Source organism: Amphiura filiformis, chromosome 3 (assembly GCF_039555335.1).
Source record: "Amphiura filiformis chromosome 3, Afil_fr2py, whole genome shotgun sequence".
Lineage (NCBI taxonomy): Eukaryota > Metazoa > Echinodermata > Ophiuroidea > Amphilepidida > Amphiuridae > Amphiura > Amphiura filiformis.
In genome coordinates this window covers 1,557,530-1,576,994 of record NC_092630.1, presented here as the reverse complement: position 1 = coordinate 1,576,994, position 19,465 = coordinate 1,557,530, and the positions used below count along the sequence as shown (strand labels likewise).

The 19,465-nt window shown below is 35.2% G+C and overlaps 1 protein-coding gene across 1 annotated transcript in view; it reads left to right on the top strand.

Annotated features, from left to right (window-relative positions):
• The window catches only part of LOC140147843 (cadherin EGF LAG seven-pass G-type receptor 2-like), a 138,270-nt gene that overhangs the window by 12,294 nt on the left and 106,511 nt on the right, over positions 1-19,465 (top strand). The window contains 1 exon segment of the mRNA XM_072169599.1: positions 12,690-13,322. Within this exon segment, the coding sequence (XP_072025700.1) occupies positions 12,690-13,322 (633 nt within the window).

Genomic DNA, 19,465 nt, shown 5'->3' with positions numbered 1-19,465 from the left:
TGAATTTGTACTCACTACAAAATGTAGGACGAAATATTGTAGTGAGTACAAATTCACTTGGTTTTGTCACCCAAAAATGTCTTGTTTATATGTGGGTATATATATGATGTATTGTATTGCTATCTACCAAAGACAGCTAATTACATGAAGCAAGTACATTGTGTATAGTTGTACTTGTATTATAGTAAGGTCGGTATGTTTTACAAATATGTGTAACAAAACACAGTAGAACAAAAACTTTAGTTTCCAACCAGAAGAGCTTTGATTTGGACATCATATTATTTATATTTTTCACGCTTAGATTTCAATCTGTATTTAATTCAAAATTTGCCACCAAGTCAACCCTCATTTGCCCTCTTGAAAAAACACATTGAAAGCAAATTTCTTTTACGTGAACGCACAAACAAAAAGCCGATAATTTGGTTTGCCCATGGTGGTGGTTTCCTTTGTAGCTTTAGATTATTGACGACATCATCATGGACTTGTCCACTTTGGTAGCCCAGCCGGCCCGTTTGCTTTTGTTAGTATTAACTAGCAGTAATGACCAAACGAACACTGTATGTTCGGACACAGGTCAGGCACTGTCAACTCTGATCATTATTTATTCATAATGTTTAAAATAACCAGTGTGAAATGCAGTAGGTGATTATTTTTGTGAGCTTTAGATTGATATTGTCATTTGTACTTTCCGACACCTATTGAATACAGATTGATTTGTTAAATTTCTGATAATGTAAACATGTCACATAAAATAATCACTTGTGTGGATTTTGATCAAATTTAAGCTATGTACAGGTGTGCGTGTGTGTGGAGTAGGAGGACAGGGCAGGAAAGATGGCGATCTTTGCAGTCAATAAGTCTTTTGTGTATTCAATTTGAATTAACTTTACATATCCGACATGTTTGATAGTATCTCACCAATGGCATTGAAATGTTGAAGCCTTTCCAGAACTTCATGATAGGAAACATGGAGAATGTTGAAAGGAAAAAAATAGAAGGATGTTTCAAAACTTGCAAAGACTTTGACATTTAAATGCGTAATGTGCTTTCCCCTTTCTTTACTTTCCCTCCCCCACTCAACTCAGTCAAAATGTGTTTAAGATATATACAAAACTTATATTCATAAAGACATTATGAAGAAGCATTTACTTGATGAAATACTCTTCCAACCAAATTATACTTCAACATATTTTTACCGATATTTTTGTAAACAAAAAATGGGGAAAAATTTAATTGCGCAATTTTATCGGAGACAAATGCACACCACAAAACGGAAGGTGCATGGTCGTTTGAGACATTATTTGTTTGTTGTTTTTGACGTATCCAGATTCCAGGTACAACTTGATGACCAACTCAGGCAACAATCCATTTTGAATGATATTGAATTGTAGTACATGTACTCCAAGAAGTGCAGTAGCTCCTTCAGGATTTGAGTTGTTTTTTTCAAAAACTAGTGTTTCTGAATATCATGAATTCATGGTGTTTCAATAACACATACATTGTAACATGTCAGGGCACTGTTGTTCAACCCATTCTGCTTGAACACTACTTGCAGGTTGCCAAAAGATTTCAGCCAGAATCGCCCAATTTTTCTCTTTAGTCGCGGGAAAAATCTTCAAAAGTCGCCCAATTGGGCTACCAAATCGCGGGTTTGGCAACCCTGATTTGAAGTGACAGTGGGTACGTACATGTAAATCGGTTGCGATCTCATACAATAGTCCTAACATGCAAATGACTGTAGACCCTAACCCTCAGCTCTTAACTTCATTTACATACTAGTGACTATTGTAATTATATAAGAGGCCTTTTTAATACAAATATATCATACTCTAACTAATATCAGTTTTGAGCTATTACTTTTGAATGGATGCTACTGTGATGTCATTGGATGTGAGATGATAATCATTATCCCAATCATTATGTCCCATAGTGATAACAATGCATATAATTTGAATTTGAATTGTGGTTTTCAAGTAGATCAATTCAGTTCCCCACTGGTGAACTCTTCTTTAAGGTTAGCCGAGAGTTTTTCATGCGCTTGATTTCAGAGGGGCGTAAGTTCATAACAGAAACAGCCATGCAGAAAATGAACAAGCGTGCCGGGACGTAGGCCTACTTACAATAGAATATCGATCCACGGTCAAGACATGAAAAGGCTATGAAACTTGTCTTAGCTCGTGCCCGGAGCTCGGATGCCGGGGTGGCACAAGCCGTTTTCGCAATTTTCACAAGGATTTTATAAATTTTAAAATTGATTGGGGCACTTCGTCAAGCTACGCCCTGGAAAATGTGTTGATTTTGAATTTATAGCCTTGATATCTTTGATGAAATCAATGCTGCTATTCCCCTGATTACAATGTAGGCCTAAGGGTAGGCAACAACAACAATATCAAAAAGCAATTATTTGTAAATCGAATTTGGGATGAAAATCAACAAGACAGACTTAGCAGGCCTACAAATTTCTGAATTATATAAAGTGAAAAACAATCAATCACGATTCACTGCACTCAGCGAATCAATCAAATAAAACTAAAAAGAAAGGAGCAAGAAAGAATAGCCTAAAGACATAGTGAAAAAGAGGAAGAAAGAGAGAGAAAGAAAATAAACGAAAATGAAAGAAAGAAAGAAAGAAATGAAAAAAGAAATGAAAAAAGGAGAAAGAAAAGAGGAAAGAAAGGAAGTAAAAATGAGAAAAGAAAAAAAAAAAAAGAAAATTCAGCCACACGGAGACTCGAACCCACAAAAATAGTTCACATTAGATTATCAGTCCAATGCTCTATCCACTCGCCATCGATCAACTTACGCAATAGACTGTTCTCAAAGCGGGTGATATAACTATAATTGGATGCAATTCAAGATGATTACAATCGCGTCCGCATTATGGCTCTTAGAATAAACACGCATGTCGGCGCTGAAATTTTGAACGAACTGATGGAGGAAAACCTCGTTTTTGCAAAACTAGCTTCAATTTGGAGTGAAAATCAAATGGAATAGCAATTGGCAGAATGTTGAGAAATAATGTAGGTATTCAGATGTCTAAATTAACGTCTCGTAATCAAGATATCGATAATTTCACAAACCAGCTTTTTCTCAAGCAAATTCTCCAAAATTTTCCCCCAAAAGGGCTTTTAAAATTTAATCGGTACTGTATTTGGTTCTTCCCCATGGCAACATTATTTCTTTGATCGATTTATAATACAATACGAAAAAGAAGAAAACAATCGCTTTCGGTGTGGATTTATACGGAGCGCACATTTGAAAAAAACCTCATGGAACGTGTTTTTGATGTTGTGAACATGGTGGGTAAAAATGCTTTAAACGAAGGATTTTCAAATTTATTCTAATAATTTGTATATAACACACACAAAAATGTTAAGCTACATCCAATGCACCAACATTTCACTCGCTGCGATATTTGATTACTGAGAAAACTCTGTTTTAGAGAACAACTTTATACGTCTTTTATACGTTTTTTATACGTCTCTTTGTGTAACCTTAATCACACCAAATGCAAAATAAGACTTGATTATTGAGCCGTTTTTGATCCCCAGGCCCAGCCATTGATTTCTAAAGTAGCAAAATACTTGTCTATTTCTTAGTGGTTATGACATCATCAGCACTATAATAGTGCTCTAATACTACTTAATTTTGTGATGTGTTTTTAGAGTTCAGTCCTCAGATGAGTGAAGTTAATACAGGCTTGCAAATTTGACACGGGGTACTCAGTGCAAATGACCATACGTAAACATTTGTAAAAACTAAGACAATTTTAGTTAAATTTGGCAGAAAATTTTGACTTTTGGTATATCAATGGGTCCAAATTTCTTGAAAAATTGGTATAGTTATCGGTCTCACACCCTTACCAAAACCAAACTTGAGTACCCCGGGATTTGACAAGTGTCTGCAAAATAATGACAAGTTTGGAAATATAATTTAATATTTTGATTTTCCTGAAATTAAGTCCCCTCGAAAAATACTGATGATTATTTGCAAATTGCAAAAAGAGGCACCCCTAATGTTACTTAAATTCAAAAGGTCAGGTCTAACAAATAGTCAATCAATCTCAATATTGTTGAGTTAAAGCTTGCCGAATCAGAAGCGGCCATTTTAATTTGCTACAGTTTGCCAGATTTGCCTAACCTGGTCCGGGTAATTATGTTGTTAATGCTCGGCTCTGTTTGCATCGGGCTGTTACTATGTATGCTGCCGAAAACGTGGAAATGCGTTCTGACATTGACACAGATGTTGAAATGTAGATGTACATTGAGTAGATAATGAAACCGTTATTAACAATTATTAGAAACAAATGAGAGTTTGTGTAAGGCAGCGGAGATCAAAAAGTTTGTTTTGGTAAAGTATTTGAATTGGAAGTAGAAAGTGTTTAATATATAAACACTTCTTTGTGCTCTTACTTAGTAATTACACATTTTGAATATTGAAGTAAGGTTCGTACAAAATACATTGTATTATTACGATTATCAAATGTCTGTAGGTTTATGAAAACGTCATTAGAACTGATTTGTACAATGCAGGTTTTGTGTCAATGGGGATTTTGGTCCAGCTTTTGCTCTATATGTAGGTGAAATAACCAAACTGAAAAGAAATGGAGACAAGTTAATAGAGAACTTTGTCCTTAATGTACGATCTTTTTAAATTTTTAGATTTTTATTTTTTCTTCCAAAATGATAAAATAGTTAATATTAATCATTATGAAAGTTCCCAATACATTTGGACACGAAAAACATTGGAAATTTGCAAAGAAACAACAACATAAACGTCACCTCTATCATTCGCACTGTTTGGATTAGGACGGCGAGTACGGCTTCAGAGTTAGTCTCCTACGCAGCCAGTTTGGTTATGCTAAACCCAACTGGTTTCTTAGGAGACTACGATTTGCGAGTCGTTCCGACATATTATCATAATCTGAACAATTATGATAATATGTCGGACCAACAGAAAATCATCCCGTTTTACTACAAATTGGGCGAATTTGACAGGTTGCTCATAGATTTAAGTGTGTAAGTATTACAATTATGCCAAAAAATCAGTTTTGAAAAAAATAAATGTATTTTCTGAAAAAAGATCGTTCATTAAGGCTTTAAGAAATGTATTTGACATATTTTTCTAGTGAGTAAATATATGTGGTGTGAACTTACAGTTTTAAAAAAAGTATCAAATTTCAGATGTTTTCAATTATTGCTATATATGGGTGTCTTATCATTTTATTCACTCCCAAATTACACATCATCATCATCTTCATCATCATCACCATGAAAAGCTCCATAAATTCACAAGCCTTTCCTTCCCATCCGCATTACATAGTAAGTAACAAGTCTTGTGGTATAAATTGATGAGTTGGTGTGCTTCAAGCGCAAAATTCACCATCAATTGGTAATATGATGCTGTACAACTAATGGAATGTTAAGCTTTTTACTGGGTCCCTCCCTACCATACCTAACATATTGCCGGAAAACTACATTGCTACCATCGTAATCAGCGGGCCTTATAACATCGTGGATTAATATATCAAAATACTTTATTTTGATAATTATCTTGTGTCATATCGCCACAAGCATCACAAGTTATTAATTCAAGTCCTATACTTTGTCTACTTTCTTTAACACACAAAATAATGACCAGACAGGCCAAATAACATCTTAATGCGGGTCTACTTTTCAGTGTAGTGGTATAAAGCCTAATATTTCCTGCCTATTATATGTGCTGATCAAACAATAAGCATGAATTAAATTTCACTTTCTTGATTTGATTTACAGACAGAGACCATTTTATGATTGAAATCTAGTGTACTGATGACTGACCATGGTGCAAGCCATCAATTTAATCATTATAATTAGACACGTATATGATAATTTGATCGCAGTTTTCTTGATATTAAATTCACAAGCCATAATGCTCGTGTCCGCAAGTACAATATAACATTGGTAAACCCGCAGATGATGACCATTTATATTAGAGAAAGTGCTAGGCGGCTGTTTATTGTTCTTGTCGTTTCTGTGGTTATCATGCATATCCCACTGTCTGGGTTCCTTCCAAAGTTTAATGTTAACTTTTACCAGAGAAGCCTAAAAGGTGAATGTTCTCATTGCACAAACAGTTTTGACTGTGTGCAGCTGAAGCTAGTATTTGAGGTTTTAAGAGGTATTTGGTTTAGCATTATAACCAAAAGAGACGTAAGGGAATGGTTTTGATTCCACAATAAGAGCTAATAAGTTTTTAAATTGTGCTCATTATAACATTCTATAACATATTTTGACATTAATAGTCTCAGCTCATGAAAAAATACATTTGAATTATGATGCCAGGGGAACTTTAAAAGTAGCTTTGGGGTGTAAAATATAGAATGTTTCATTCTAAATATTACTCAAAGGAGTCTGTACAATGTACATAGACTCGTATATATTTTCAAATAGACTCATTTTAAATACATCAGCATGATCAATGTACAATAATTCTGTATGTTGAAAATGTGCAGTACAGGTATATACATGCATAATGGAGACTACTCTAATCATAATTTTGATGTGGGGGAAGCTTATGACCTTGAAACCTTGCCCACCTCCCTTTGTAAGGGTCAAATTTTGCTCTATTAGTGTGATTTTTTTCAAATAATGGACCCATGTCTAAAGATTTTCTGTATAAACCTACCCCATTTTTACCATGTTTAGACAATGTCAAATATACAGTAACTTTAGTAAACCTGACTTTTTACTCACAACTCTGAGAAAATCAAGTCTTTAAAATAAGTCAACCTTGATTCCCTTAGTTGTATTAGGAAATTTATTGGTAGACAACTGATCTTCCCATGCTGCCATGAGTATTTCTTTTATTTTCATTGTTTTTAGACGCCTTTAAATGCTAGCCATGTACGATAAATCAGATTCTGGATATTTGACAGAGAGCAAAGCATCTGATATGTGGAGCAAGACTAGCTTTTATTGGAATATTCATCAGTTTTCACATCTTTTCCGGAGGAAAGAATCTCCCTTGATAGCCATGCTATCGAATAAAGTAATCCCAGGAAGCGGAATTTAGTTACATACATTTGCATCAAAAACTTATAGATGCTAGGCTTAACAATGGCTTGCTACTGTAGACACGACTCGAAGAAAATCGAACAAATTTATTTGCTCTCAAAGTTAATATTTGTGTAGCATAGTAGTATTATGTCCACTGAAGGCTTACATTGACAGGGGCTATGTTGAGGATACAAGTTTTTACCTGGAGTTTATTATTAATGTGTATGTAAAATGCTGTTTGCTTTTGGCAAACAGAGTGTTGTAAGTGGTTACTGTTTGCCTGTCTACAGCACTAAGGTTTGGAATATGCTCATTCATAAAGGCATCATTCTGTAACATGTTTAACCCCAATATGTTTGTGTTTTGTAAAATGACCTTTTAATGTGTTGGGTACAAAACTCACTCCCTAAAACTCCAGGTCAAATTTTGTGCTATGATTAGATGGCGGTCAGTGAACTATGCCACTAGAGATGAGAATAATTTGGCTCATAACACAGGTTCCTAAATGTATTGCTTCTCACTATTAGCCAGAAATAGCCTAATTTCTCAGGGCAACGTTCATTAACCCTCATTAACTAGTATATAGCTCAGCAGTTGACCTCACATCATAGAGTATGAGATTTTGTCTCCAACACATTCAAAGGTCATTCTGTGAATATAGAAACATATTGGGGGTTAAAGAACTGTGTCCTGGTAGATGAGCATGTTTGAGGTCCTAATGTCTTGTTTTGTAAAAGTTTGTCAAAATTGATTGTACCCATAAGTAGCAGACGACAAAACAACCTAGGTATTTTGTTGGTTTTGTGATTTAAAATTGGCAGTTGAAGGAATATAGCTAAGCTAATGTAAGAGCAACAGTCATGTAAAACTGTTTTGTTTATCCTTGCTCAAAATATTTTCAAGGAAGAGCGGATATCTCTTTGAGCCCAAGTTATAATCATGATAGTAGCCATGCTGCCGTCAAAATCAGGCTTGAAAATTTTCACTGTTTCAGTTGCTTCACATTTTTGTGTTTCATCAACACCTTTTACTCAGTGGGGTAGCCAGGACTTTTTCAGAGGAGGGGAGGCAAAGGGGGAAAGGCAACTTTCTAGGGGAGGGGGGAAAATTTGACGAAAATGTAAAAAGTACAAAAAAGGCCTGACAAATCAGGGTGGCGAACATCCCGCAGGCAGGCAAGGGGGAGGCTAAAACTTTGCATGGGCCATTGTCTCCCCTTGCCCCCTTCCCTTCGCTATGCCACTGTTCACCAATAGTTTCCTGTCTTATTTGAGCAATTTCACAGGAAAATGGTTACAAATTTACTGTTTATGCTTTTTTTTTAGTACATCAGTTAGTTTATTTTGTAAATACTGAAAGATTGAAAAAAATATTGCAAACATGGTTCAACAGTCGGTTGGATACTGCACATCTCCAGTAGCACAGAGCATAGACTCTGAATATGTATCTTCAGAGTCTATGCAGAGAATAACATTTAATTAAAAATCATTCATCAACACCTAGAATTATTAATAAGGTAAATGATATATTATGAGTAAAGCAAACAGAGATTTTATTACTATCAAGTCATTGTATACTGCATAATTCACCCTGGGCGCATATATTGACAAATTATTGATACTTATAACGTAAAATGATATCACAATACAGCATCCTGGGGATAAATCCTACTGGATCCAATAAATACATTATTATATTATTCCTTGCATACATCAACTTATGTACATTGCCCCATGATTATGTATTATTGATAACTCAAGATGCAGAGTTTAAACGATTCAGAACTGCACAACTCACTGCCCCGAGTCAAAACTTGTTACAAAATGATGCGCGATGATGTCTGGGTGCCGAGGGTCCATCCAGAAAACCCAGATGTGACAATCAGTACCTATTGGCGTGATATCGGTAGCTGATATGAGTGGTTTCAACTGAAATATTGAAAAGGACAATATTCACAGTTAAATTGCTAGTTATAGCTGTAAGCTAAAGTTTCAACAGTTTAGGAGACTGGAATACTAGTAAGGTCAGGTCATGCCTGGAAGCTTACTAAATTAATATCTTTTTTTTTTCTGTCTAAAAAGGATGTATAATTTAAAGCGCTAGATTTTGTCACACTATTAAGCATGAAGCTATCTATGAATTCCTCCAGTGGCAATTATCACCGATACATGTACTTGTAAATTTATTTTACTAAACTATTTTAGTTACTAAAAGCTTTTTTTTTTTGCTAAGTTAAAATGAGAGAGGTGTAGTTTTTATTTATGGGTGACACAATTTGAAAGTATTGCAGGAAATAAATGTGAATTATAACAAAAATTCCTTTGAAAAGGGTATAGGCACTTACATGTAAAATTTGAGAGAATGGCAGGAAATGAATGTGGATTGTTATAACAATTCCCTTTAAAAGGAAATGGTCATTTACATGAGAAATTAACTTGAAAAGTTAGATTAGTTGCAATGTAAAAATATAGAAATACATTTTGTGTATTTATCAATAATAAATAGATTTCAGTTTTTAAAATAGAGACTTTCATGCTGGCCGGTTCCACAAACCAATTGTCAATGATGTTGAAGTGTTTCTAGACCTACTACTTTAGAAATTAAAAATTAGAGATATATATTGGGCTATTCCAGTTGGAATCCAGATACCCCCTATGGAAGACATGACTTAAATCTCCTATACAGGGGTGAAGATTTCAAATGGATTCACCCATTCAGGTAACCCCATTTGAAATTTACACCCCCTGTGTGGGAGATTAAGGTCATGTCTTCCATAGGGGATGCAAAGATTTCAACTGGAATAGCCCAGTGGACAGGAAATGTGGAAAAAAGTATGTGTTTGTCCCATATGCTCCAATGTTTGGATTAAAAATTGAGTGATTACAGTGTTTTTTTTTCTTGATACAAAATTAAATTGTGATCCCAATAGTAACCCCTCGCATATTCCCATAACCCTTGTGTACTGGTGTTAATCGGTCCCTTAGTTCTTAATCTTCCTAATTGAAAATTTAATTTCTCACTTTCTGCAAATAAATGTGTAAAATCTACTGTTTTAACCTAATTCTTTCATCCCTGATGTTTAAAATTCCCTAGTGAGTTTTCTAATCATATTATTAGCTTACCCAAAATGTAAATATATGTTTTGCCGTTCAAAATTGCATTACACTTATTCCACCCGAAGCTAAAAACTTGCCACATTATGTATGCAACAATGAGACCAGCGCTGATATAAATAGGTCAATAGCTATGCAGATTTATGTGTGTGTGGTAATGCCGCTATGAAGAGAAAAAAAGGCAAAGCAGTCAGAAAAAAATTGTTGCATCGGCATTAGCCAAAAAGGTGATGTGAAAAAGGATGATGCATCAAGAATAGAAAAAAATACAACACTTGCCCTCGTGTTTTACCTGGAGCCCCGCAGATGTGTCGTGAGTCATAGGGCTGCTGGCTAGTGTGTGTTAGCAAGCGCATGCGTTGCCCTGGATACCCAAAGGATGGAAACAGATCATGATGGTACAATTTGATGATTGTGTGTGTCAGCTTTCATTTATATGGATGTTATTATATTGGGCTTAGTAATCGAGTAGGAGGGAAGGATGAGTGAGTTGAAACAATAGTTTTCACTGATTTATGGTTGGTTAATCATAAATTGCGACCCATATTGCGAGATTGGGTTTTTTAATCTATGATTTTTATCATCAGGATGGTTGATATTAAATTTGTTGCATGTTGGTGATTGATGGTGAGATGAATTAGATGAATGATGGATGGATGATGGGTGGTATACACGCACTTGATGTTGAATTATCTGTAGTGCTTAGTAGTGAAAGATTAGCATTGAAATATAAGTAACATAATCTTTCCTTGAGGGAATGCGGAATGGTCATAGATCTTCAAAAAACAAGATCTATGGTTTGGTCCAGTTGTATGCGTTGTATCTTCCAACATTTTTCATCTAATCCACAGAGGATTTATGACTTGTAACATTTTGTATGCTTGTTGTTTCCATATTAGGTAAAATTGTTGTTGTTTTTTGTGCACATATTGTCGTCAAGTTGGGTTTCCAAGATTTTTTGTTCTATTTTTCCTGTTTCCTTGTAAATGTCACCCCACATTTCCCTCAAAATCTTGTCTTAAATTCAACTTTCTGCAACTACCCCATTTTTGAAAAAATGTTGCTTTCCTGACTTTGATTTTTGTTTGTGTGTGCTTGTTTGTTCGTTTGTTTATGTGATGTTCATTGACATTGAACAGTAACATCTTCTTTTTTCAGTCTGGCCTTACACATGTAGATTACATTAAATATTGTTTAATACATTACATTAACCAACACTTATAAAGTGCCTTTACCACTGGATTCAAAGTGCAATAAAAAAAATGAAAACAAAGCAGCAAAAACAAAAGAAACCAAACATAGGAAATCTGAAACAGATTAGTTTTGAGAGCAGATTTGAAGGTTTTAACTGTAGATATGTCCTAAAAACTCAAGATACAAATTCTCCAAACCAGTTGGCATAAAGCTGATGCTGTATCAGCTCTATGGTTGGCATGGACATGGGCACTGTCAAAAAATTAATTTGTTGCCTGCATCTCTGCCTCCCATCCCATATGACAATCACTAATTAGTGTCATGGCCAAGTGTAGACGGATGCTTGATTGATGATGCGTTTGATATTGAACATAAACATACCCACAATGCATACATCATCCATGAACTTATCAGTCAAATCATGGCATAAAATCATATCATTACTGTTTTACTATGTGTAGGAAGCATATCCATTTAGTTCTGCATGAATTAATTGAAAATTCAATCAACAATTACGAAGATAATGTAATCGTGTACTTCACCTGTGGTAACTACTAATAAAATTAGCATAATATGAATGTTATACTTCACTACAAATATATTTATGATGATGTACCAGGAAAATTACCTAACTATCTCAGAGGTGTTGTTTTAATTAGCTTTTACAGTTACCCATAAAATAACATGGTGGATTTTCTTTGGAAGCTATTACAGGCTTATTTTAGGCTGTTAAGTGATTGGTGTTATGATCATATTTTTTTTGTACAAGAAGATATACAATACAGCTCAGCAAGGGTAAAATTAAGCAGATTCTCAGTCTCAAGCTCAGGCGCCCACTTAAATTTTTCTCTTCATTATTTATTTCTATTGGGGCATGAATCTACTGAAAGTTGCAGGCGCCAATGTAGAAAACTCAAAATATAATTAAATTTCTGTTCTGATGAAATTATGATAAAAATACATAAATATGTGATTATATAAATATGTGATTATAATATAATATTAATGCTTAGTCAAAGGGCTGAGTTTTGTTGTTGGCAATTATTATATGAATACGACAAAATCAATAAGTTTGTTGCCCAAATTCTTTTGTTATGGTATTGGAATTTTGATGTGCTCATTGAGCGGATCCTGGTCAGTTCAATGACCCCACTTAATACCTGAAAATATTATACAGGGTGAATAAAGAAAACAAACAAAATTCATAAAAACACATTAAAACAGCACATTTACATATGTATGTAAATATGGCTTCGATATTTTTCAATGTTATTTTGTGAAATATTCATATTTTATTTATTCTTCATCATAACATGTATTTTTTTGTTTTCATTTATTTTTACAGATGGTTTAAACCTTGTGACATCTCTCTGCACATTCCACATGACAAAAGTGACAGATGACATGCTTCATAGTAGCGTCACCGTCCAGTTGCAGGACATCAGCGCAGAACAATTTCTCTCACCCAAACTCCACAAATTCGTCGATGCCTTATCGACCATCATCCCGGTAGAACGCACATGGATTTACTTATTCAGCATCAAAGACGACATCGTCAAATCCGGTCCGCCGGTTCTCAACGTCACCTTCACGGCCCAGCGTCCTGACGGACTATACTACAGCTCTCAATATCTGCAAGAACGCATCTATTTAGAGCGAAGTCAGCTGAGCAGAGTATCCGAGGCGATCGTTCTTCCATTTGGCGATAATCTGTGTCTGAATGAAATATGCAGCGATTTCTACCAGTGTCTTTCCCCACTCACATTTTGGAGTACTTCTGGTTTCATCGCCACTACCTTGGTGATCTTTCGTTCCATTCACCCGGAAGTACTTTACAAGTGTGATTGCCCTCTTGGATTCACTGGGAATTACTGTAAGACGGAGATCAATTTTTGCTACACAGAGCCTTGTAAGAACGACGGGGAGTGTGTTCAGAAGGAAGGAGGATATACTTGTATTTGTCCTATGGGATATACAGGTAAGATCTTAAGTTTTTGTTGTTCAGCCTGCAGAATTCAGCAGCTTTAGAGATTCATTATAGAATCAAAGGCACCATTACTGTTATACTTTTAGCCTTGGGTAGAAATTCAATGGCATCATTACTTGTTTGTTTGTGCATTAGCCTTGGGTAAAATTTCAATGATCTTGACAAAATTTTCTGTTTACATGTACGAACCTTGCTTAACTTCATATACATACTAACTATATATGCATTTTGATTTTAATCATAAGCACATAGTAAAAACCCCAAAGCAACTGGGGTCCATAACCGACCCCAGGCAAGGGGAAACAAAGCACAAAAGTCTTTCAAAATTAGAACAATACACAGCAAAGTTCAAAACATAAAAAAGAACATATTGTGTTTGACAAAAATAGATTAAAATGATTTCTTGGCATTTCAAGATTGAATGAGATGACATGAGAACATGATTTAGTAACAATTTTCTTTCACTTCATATAACATCTGCAAGTGGGTGATTTTCTGACAATTTGCCAATTTTCGATCGATCATGATGAGTATTACTAGCAATATTTAGGACTTGCATACAAGTATGACTTGGCTCACCATCAGTCACCAAGCAGGTACACTCTTAGAAAAAAGGTTCCAACCAGAACCTAAAATGGTTCTTAAGCTGTCCTGTATGTGGAACCTTAAATGGTTCTATTTTTTATCTCGATGGTTCTACAAAAAGAGAGAGAACCATTTCAGACCTGAAAAGGATTCTGGAAAGGTCAGAAAGAACCATTTTGGACCTAAAAAGGTTTCTCAAAAGGCCAGAAAGAACCATTTTGGTCCTTTAAATTTTCTACCTACAGGACAGCCAAGAACCCTTTTTTCTAAGAGTGTACATCACAAAACATGATGTGTAAAACCTAAAAATATATGTGTTTTAGTACCAAAACTTGTATAACTCACAGATCTGTGTGATGCATAGTATTATGTACAACGAGGAAGAATATATGTTACCATAAATTGTCAAATGATATGCTGAAACCCAATCAAAACAGCAGTTTTGCAGCATTTAATTACTTCATACCTGGAGCCAGAAGAATCCTGAAAAGTGCAGGCATTCTATTAGTGTAACTTTAATATTATTTTAAAGAACATGTTGTCATTGCATGTTTTCATTCATCACATATTTATATATGTCTTAAACTAGAATTGGGAATTATCATGTTGTTTTAATATGAATTCTATTTCTTACATAGTTTTGTCAAGCATAATATTCAAATTTCAAACTCCTATAACGTTATTGGTATGAATACCACCGGCGTGTCCAGAATCTGTTCCTGCGGGGGGCTCAGATGGGCTTTCAGAGTTATGCAGGGGGGGGGGAAGAGAGGCTTAATGGCTAAAATTGCCAAAAAACGGCTGGACACGCCACTGAATACCACATCTATATCATATACAATGTGAAATTCAGATGCATCAAATATTTTCCAAGGCACACTTTATCTACTCACTGGTGTTTCATTTTACAGTCTCTAATAATGATAAATTGCAAACATATCCCACCGATCAAACACAATCAGACCCACACAATTATCTGCACAATTATTTGAAGATCAAATTTCACAAAAATTCTTCTATTGTTCCCCTATTTATGTGAACAGAACTTGGCAGCAATTGGCCTAAAACGCTTCAATGCACCCGGACAAAACCAAAATCAGAGTGCATTGGACTCTGATGGCCAGGTTGCCGTGGAGAACAATGCTTTGTGTTAGTGCCGGGCAAACTGATTATATTAGTTTTTAAGAAACGTTTGCTTTTCACTAATCAAACTTAATGAAATTTAAGTAGTGGTAATTGGATAGTTTGTTGACAAAGAATAAGTCTAAATTTTGCCTTTTGACTCTTTTTAATCTTGTAGCAATTGACTTTCTCATGTTAGAATAGAAATGAAATTTAAATGAGAGCTTAGATTCTGGAGTCGATATCCATGTAATTTGAACGCAAAAAGTAACATTTGCAAAATACATGCATACATAAAGACTAAAGTTGTTTTTTTAAAACTTCCGTGGTCGTGCCTGTGCGTATCGCGTACACGAGCGTAAATGCAAAAGCAATAAACAATCACGCTGATTGGCTGATCAACGCACTTGACAACAATCCGGCTGACCCATTGGTCTTCGACACGACGCGTAGTAGGCGCCCTTGTCACTTCTACGCCGATCGCAATTCACCAGCGCTGCACTACCAGACCACGGAAGTTTAAAAAAACAACTTTAGCTCAACAAAATTAGAAATGTGTGGACAACATCTTATCCTCACAGTATGCACTGAACTTGCTCTAAAGCTACACTTGAACGAAATTTAAACTCTTCAAGTTTAACCTTCAAATGCAAGGCTGGCATTTTGTTTATCATTGCATGAGTTTATGTAAATTTTAACAAAATAGCTGGAATTTGTCAAATTTCTTCAATTTCTAATCGAACATCAAATTTGGATTGTAAAGTGCATTTTTGTGGGAAAATGAAGCACAACATAGATTATTATGAATGCGATTTCCAGGTTTGAAGCTTTAAGCTTACCTGGTAAAATTCATCATACAAAATGTGTAGCTGTTTTCACGCCTTTGCAAGGAGGGTGAATAAATCTTGTGAACATGACCTAGTTTTAAACTATATTGACTCTCTGGTTACTGTCCCCATACTTGGCTAACACAGGTGCCTTGATCTATAAATATATTCTAGTTGTTTTTTAACTAAAATGTCACAGTTTAGAATCAAGCTTTCAGCATAAGATGACAGTAATATTTGATGAGAGAGAGATATATTTAAGAAATGCTTTGAAACGTCAAAAGATCGTCTTGTCATCAAATATTTTTTAAATCCCTGTGTTTACCTGTTGGATTTCAAAGTAACTTTGACGATGAAAAACGAACTCATTCAATTTTAAATTTCAAAATTGATTCAAAGCTTTGACTCGTGTTTAAATAGTTTCCATAGCGATACATGTAATCACATTTTGAAATAGATTGGAAGAATTAGATTGCTTTTCTTCAGTTTTTTTTATAGCTCGGGATGCTGGATGTTGTGAGAATATTATACAAAAATGTTTTCCAACATCAGATGACATCTGTACTAATATAAATATTAAAAGATCAACAAGTAAATATTGAAAGATCAACAATTTGACAAGAAAATAAGAATTTAGTATATGGTCATTTTCACAGTAAAGGGTGTAACTTTTGATCAAAAATCAAAAGTTACACCCTTTACTGTGATTTAAAAACATGTGACTTGAGGATCTACTTTTTTGATATTTTGATAAATAGATTGGATTATCTCTTTTATTTATATTTGCACAAGCTTGCTGAACAGTTTGTTTCGAGGCTTCAAAAAGTTAACGGAAAAACGGCTCTTTGAAGTCAAGATTTTATAAAAATTTAAAAAGCTTGCAAATCGACTAATTTTTGTTACCCATTTCAAGTTAAGATAGCAACTGTTATGAATCAAGAAGAAGTGAAGAAATAACAAAGAATGATGAACCAACGTTACACCCACAAAGTTTGTTAACAATTGTTAACGGAAAATGAAGCCTCGAAACGACAAATATCAAGTCCGGTTCTCAAAAATACAGGGCTGTTCACAATTAAATCTAATGTGGCAGTGTTTACTGAACATATGACTGTACTTTCAGGATAAGAAAATTATCCATGAACTAACTGAAGAAAACACAGGGTTTTACAAAATGTTACTGTTTTTATAGTTTTTCAAAATGGCAATATTAAGTACATTTAAGCCTGCTAAAACTGAACACAGTAACTCCCAAAGCTGATTATGCTACCCAAGGTAGCTGCTAACAAGATGACTTATGTGGCCAAAAATCATGGAATTCTGTGGCTTTATTAGAACACGACGGATTAAAATGTTAAAAATCCAAAGTTACACCCTTTACCGTGAAAATGACCATATATTACATTCTTCTAATCTATTTCAAAATGTGATTACAATAATGTATTCACTATAATATTTATTAAACATAGTCAAATCTTTGAATCAATTCTGAAATTCAATGAGTTTGTTTTTCATCTGTATACAAACTTCAAATGGAGGGTAAAACTGTTTTCTTTGTGATCGTGGTTACTATAGCAACTATGTAACCAATAATGCTCTTGCCAAAACATTCACTATGGACCACAATGGCCTCATCCCAATGCCATAGTTCAATAACCTCAATTAAGCAATCATAGAGCAAAATTTAACCTCAAATTGCAGAGTATGAGTTTTAGTACCCAAATTTTCAAAGGTCATTCAATGAATGTACAAATGTACTGGGGTTAAAGAACTGTACCCCTGATAGATGAGCATGTTGTGGATCCTAGTGATTGTTAGGGTCTGTTAATTTAATCATGCAAAGTTGCATATTAAGAATATTAAAAATTTAACACCTGCTGTCGGAATTAAACAATCACTCCTGTTAAATACAGTGTTTTAGTTGACTTCCTATACCACATCACTGCAAGTACTGAAAAGCACAGATCCTGGAGTGAAAAGCCATCAGTAAACTAGACATTTCTGGATAGATTGAGGTTATAATTTATAGGGTCACATAAAGGCCACAGACAGCCATAATTGAACTTTTGGCAGTATATGGACAGGTTCAGGTCCAATGTCACCTCCATTGCCAATACCCACCATGTGATTTGACACTTTTACCTATAAATTACAAGGAAGGTAGATCAGTTCATTGTGTTCTCAGACAGAGCGAGACTGTTTATAAAACTAAGGAGTTCCAAGAATATGGGAATGTGTTGGGATTTGGGGAAATGCTCTTCAACCAAGCAATTTGAAATAGGGTTATGCATGAGGACACTCCATTTCTCACTATCCTCATGGCAAAAGGAAATGGCTGAAATGAGGCTTCTCAATCCATAGGGAAGTTGCTGCACAATCAGGGCCATAGCAAGCGGCCGGCCGGGAAGACAATGGCCGCCCACTTTTTGAGCAATTTGTTATGTTTTTCCTTACAAATGTACCTTTATTTCAATTTGGGCATATTATTATTACTAGCTGCCCCACATTTTCCAACCTTGTTACTACGGTGTAAGACTGGTTTTTCTTTTGCATTCCCCTTTTGATAAACAATTCACAGCAGATTTAACAATTCACATCAGCTACATGTATGTCATTCCATAAAACACAATACATCCCCAGTGACTGCTCTGCCCAAAGTTTTTTCTCGGGCATCACGCTCGGCATCACAGTTTTCAGATGGGAGCGGTTCTCGTTGCAATCATTGTGAGATGAGTTGATATGAATTTCCAAAAGGGGTTATGAAGTAGCTTACAGCCCTGTGTACAATAATATACTAAAAGCATTTAAAAGCTGCATCTTCTCTGATCTCCGTTACGACCACATTCCTGGGTTGTATCGTATTGTGGGGTGTGATCCTTGGCCACTCAACAGCATGGTTTCATGGCTCTGATCAATGCTATAGGAAAGATATTGGTATAAAATTGGATCTCCGTCCATCATAGGGTTGAATATCTCAGATGGTATGGCATGGACTTGCGATCCAGAGGTCACTGGTTCGAATCCTGCTTCTGCCAAATTTTCTCTCATTTAGAATTTATAGAAATACATATTGCTCTGAGATGCATGTACTCTGTACATGCAGATAATATTGTTTCATCGAATAGTAAGAGTACCTCACTGTCATATAATGTTACACATTCAAGATACAACAAAATTGGAACATTACTCTATGATGACCCTCGGAGTGTAAATGACTTAGAATTTACTGGCCAGGTGAATCAACAAACTCTCCGTCATGTTTCCATTATTTGTCTAATGACCACTGCAACCCGCACAGACACATACTATATGTCAAGTACATGAGAAACGGATTTGTTGATTCGTTAACGTATAGGTCATCCATGCATGCGCTTATGGTTAGTCTGACCAGGAGGACTCAATTCTCACCTGTTTTTAGATGTTCATTTGTATCTACATGAATAGACCAATTAGTGGAACATTCATGACATTGAGAAGACATATCGCATCAAGACAGTTGGACTATGCGATGCCCCCCAACAGCTACACACTTAGTGCGAGGTGTTCGGTCTGTCGAGCTGGCGATGTAACAAGTTTATGATAATATTTGGACAACATTCC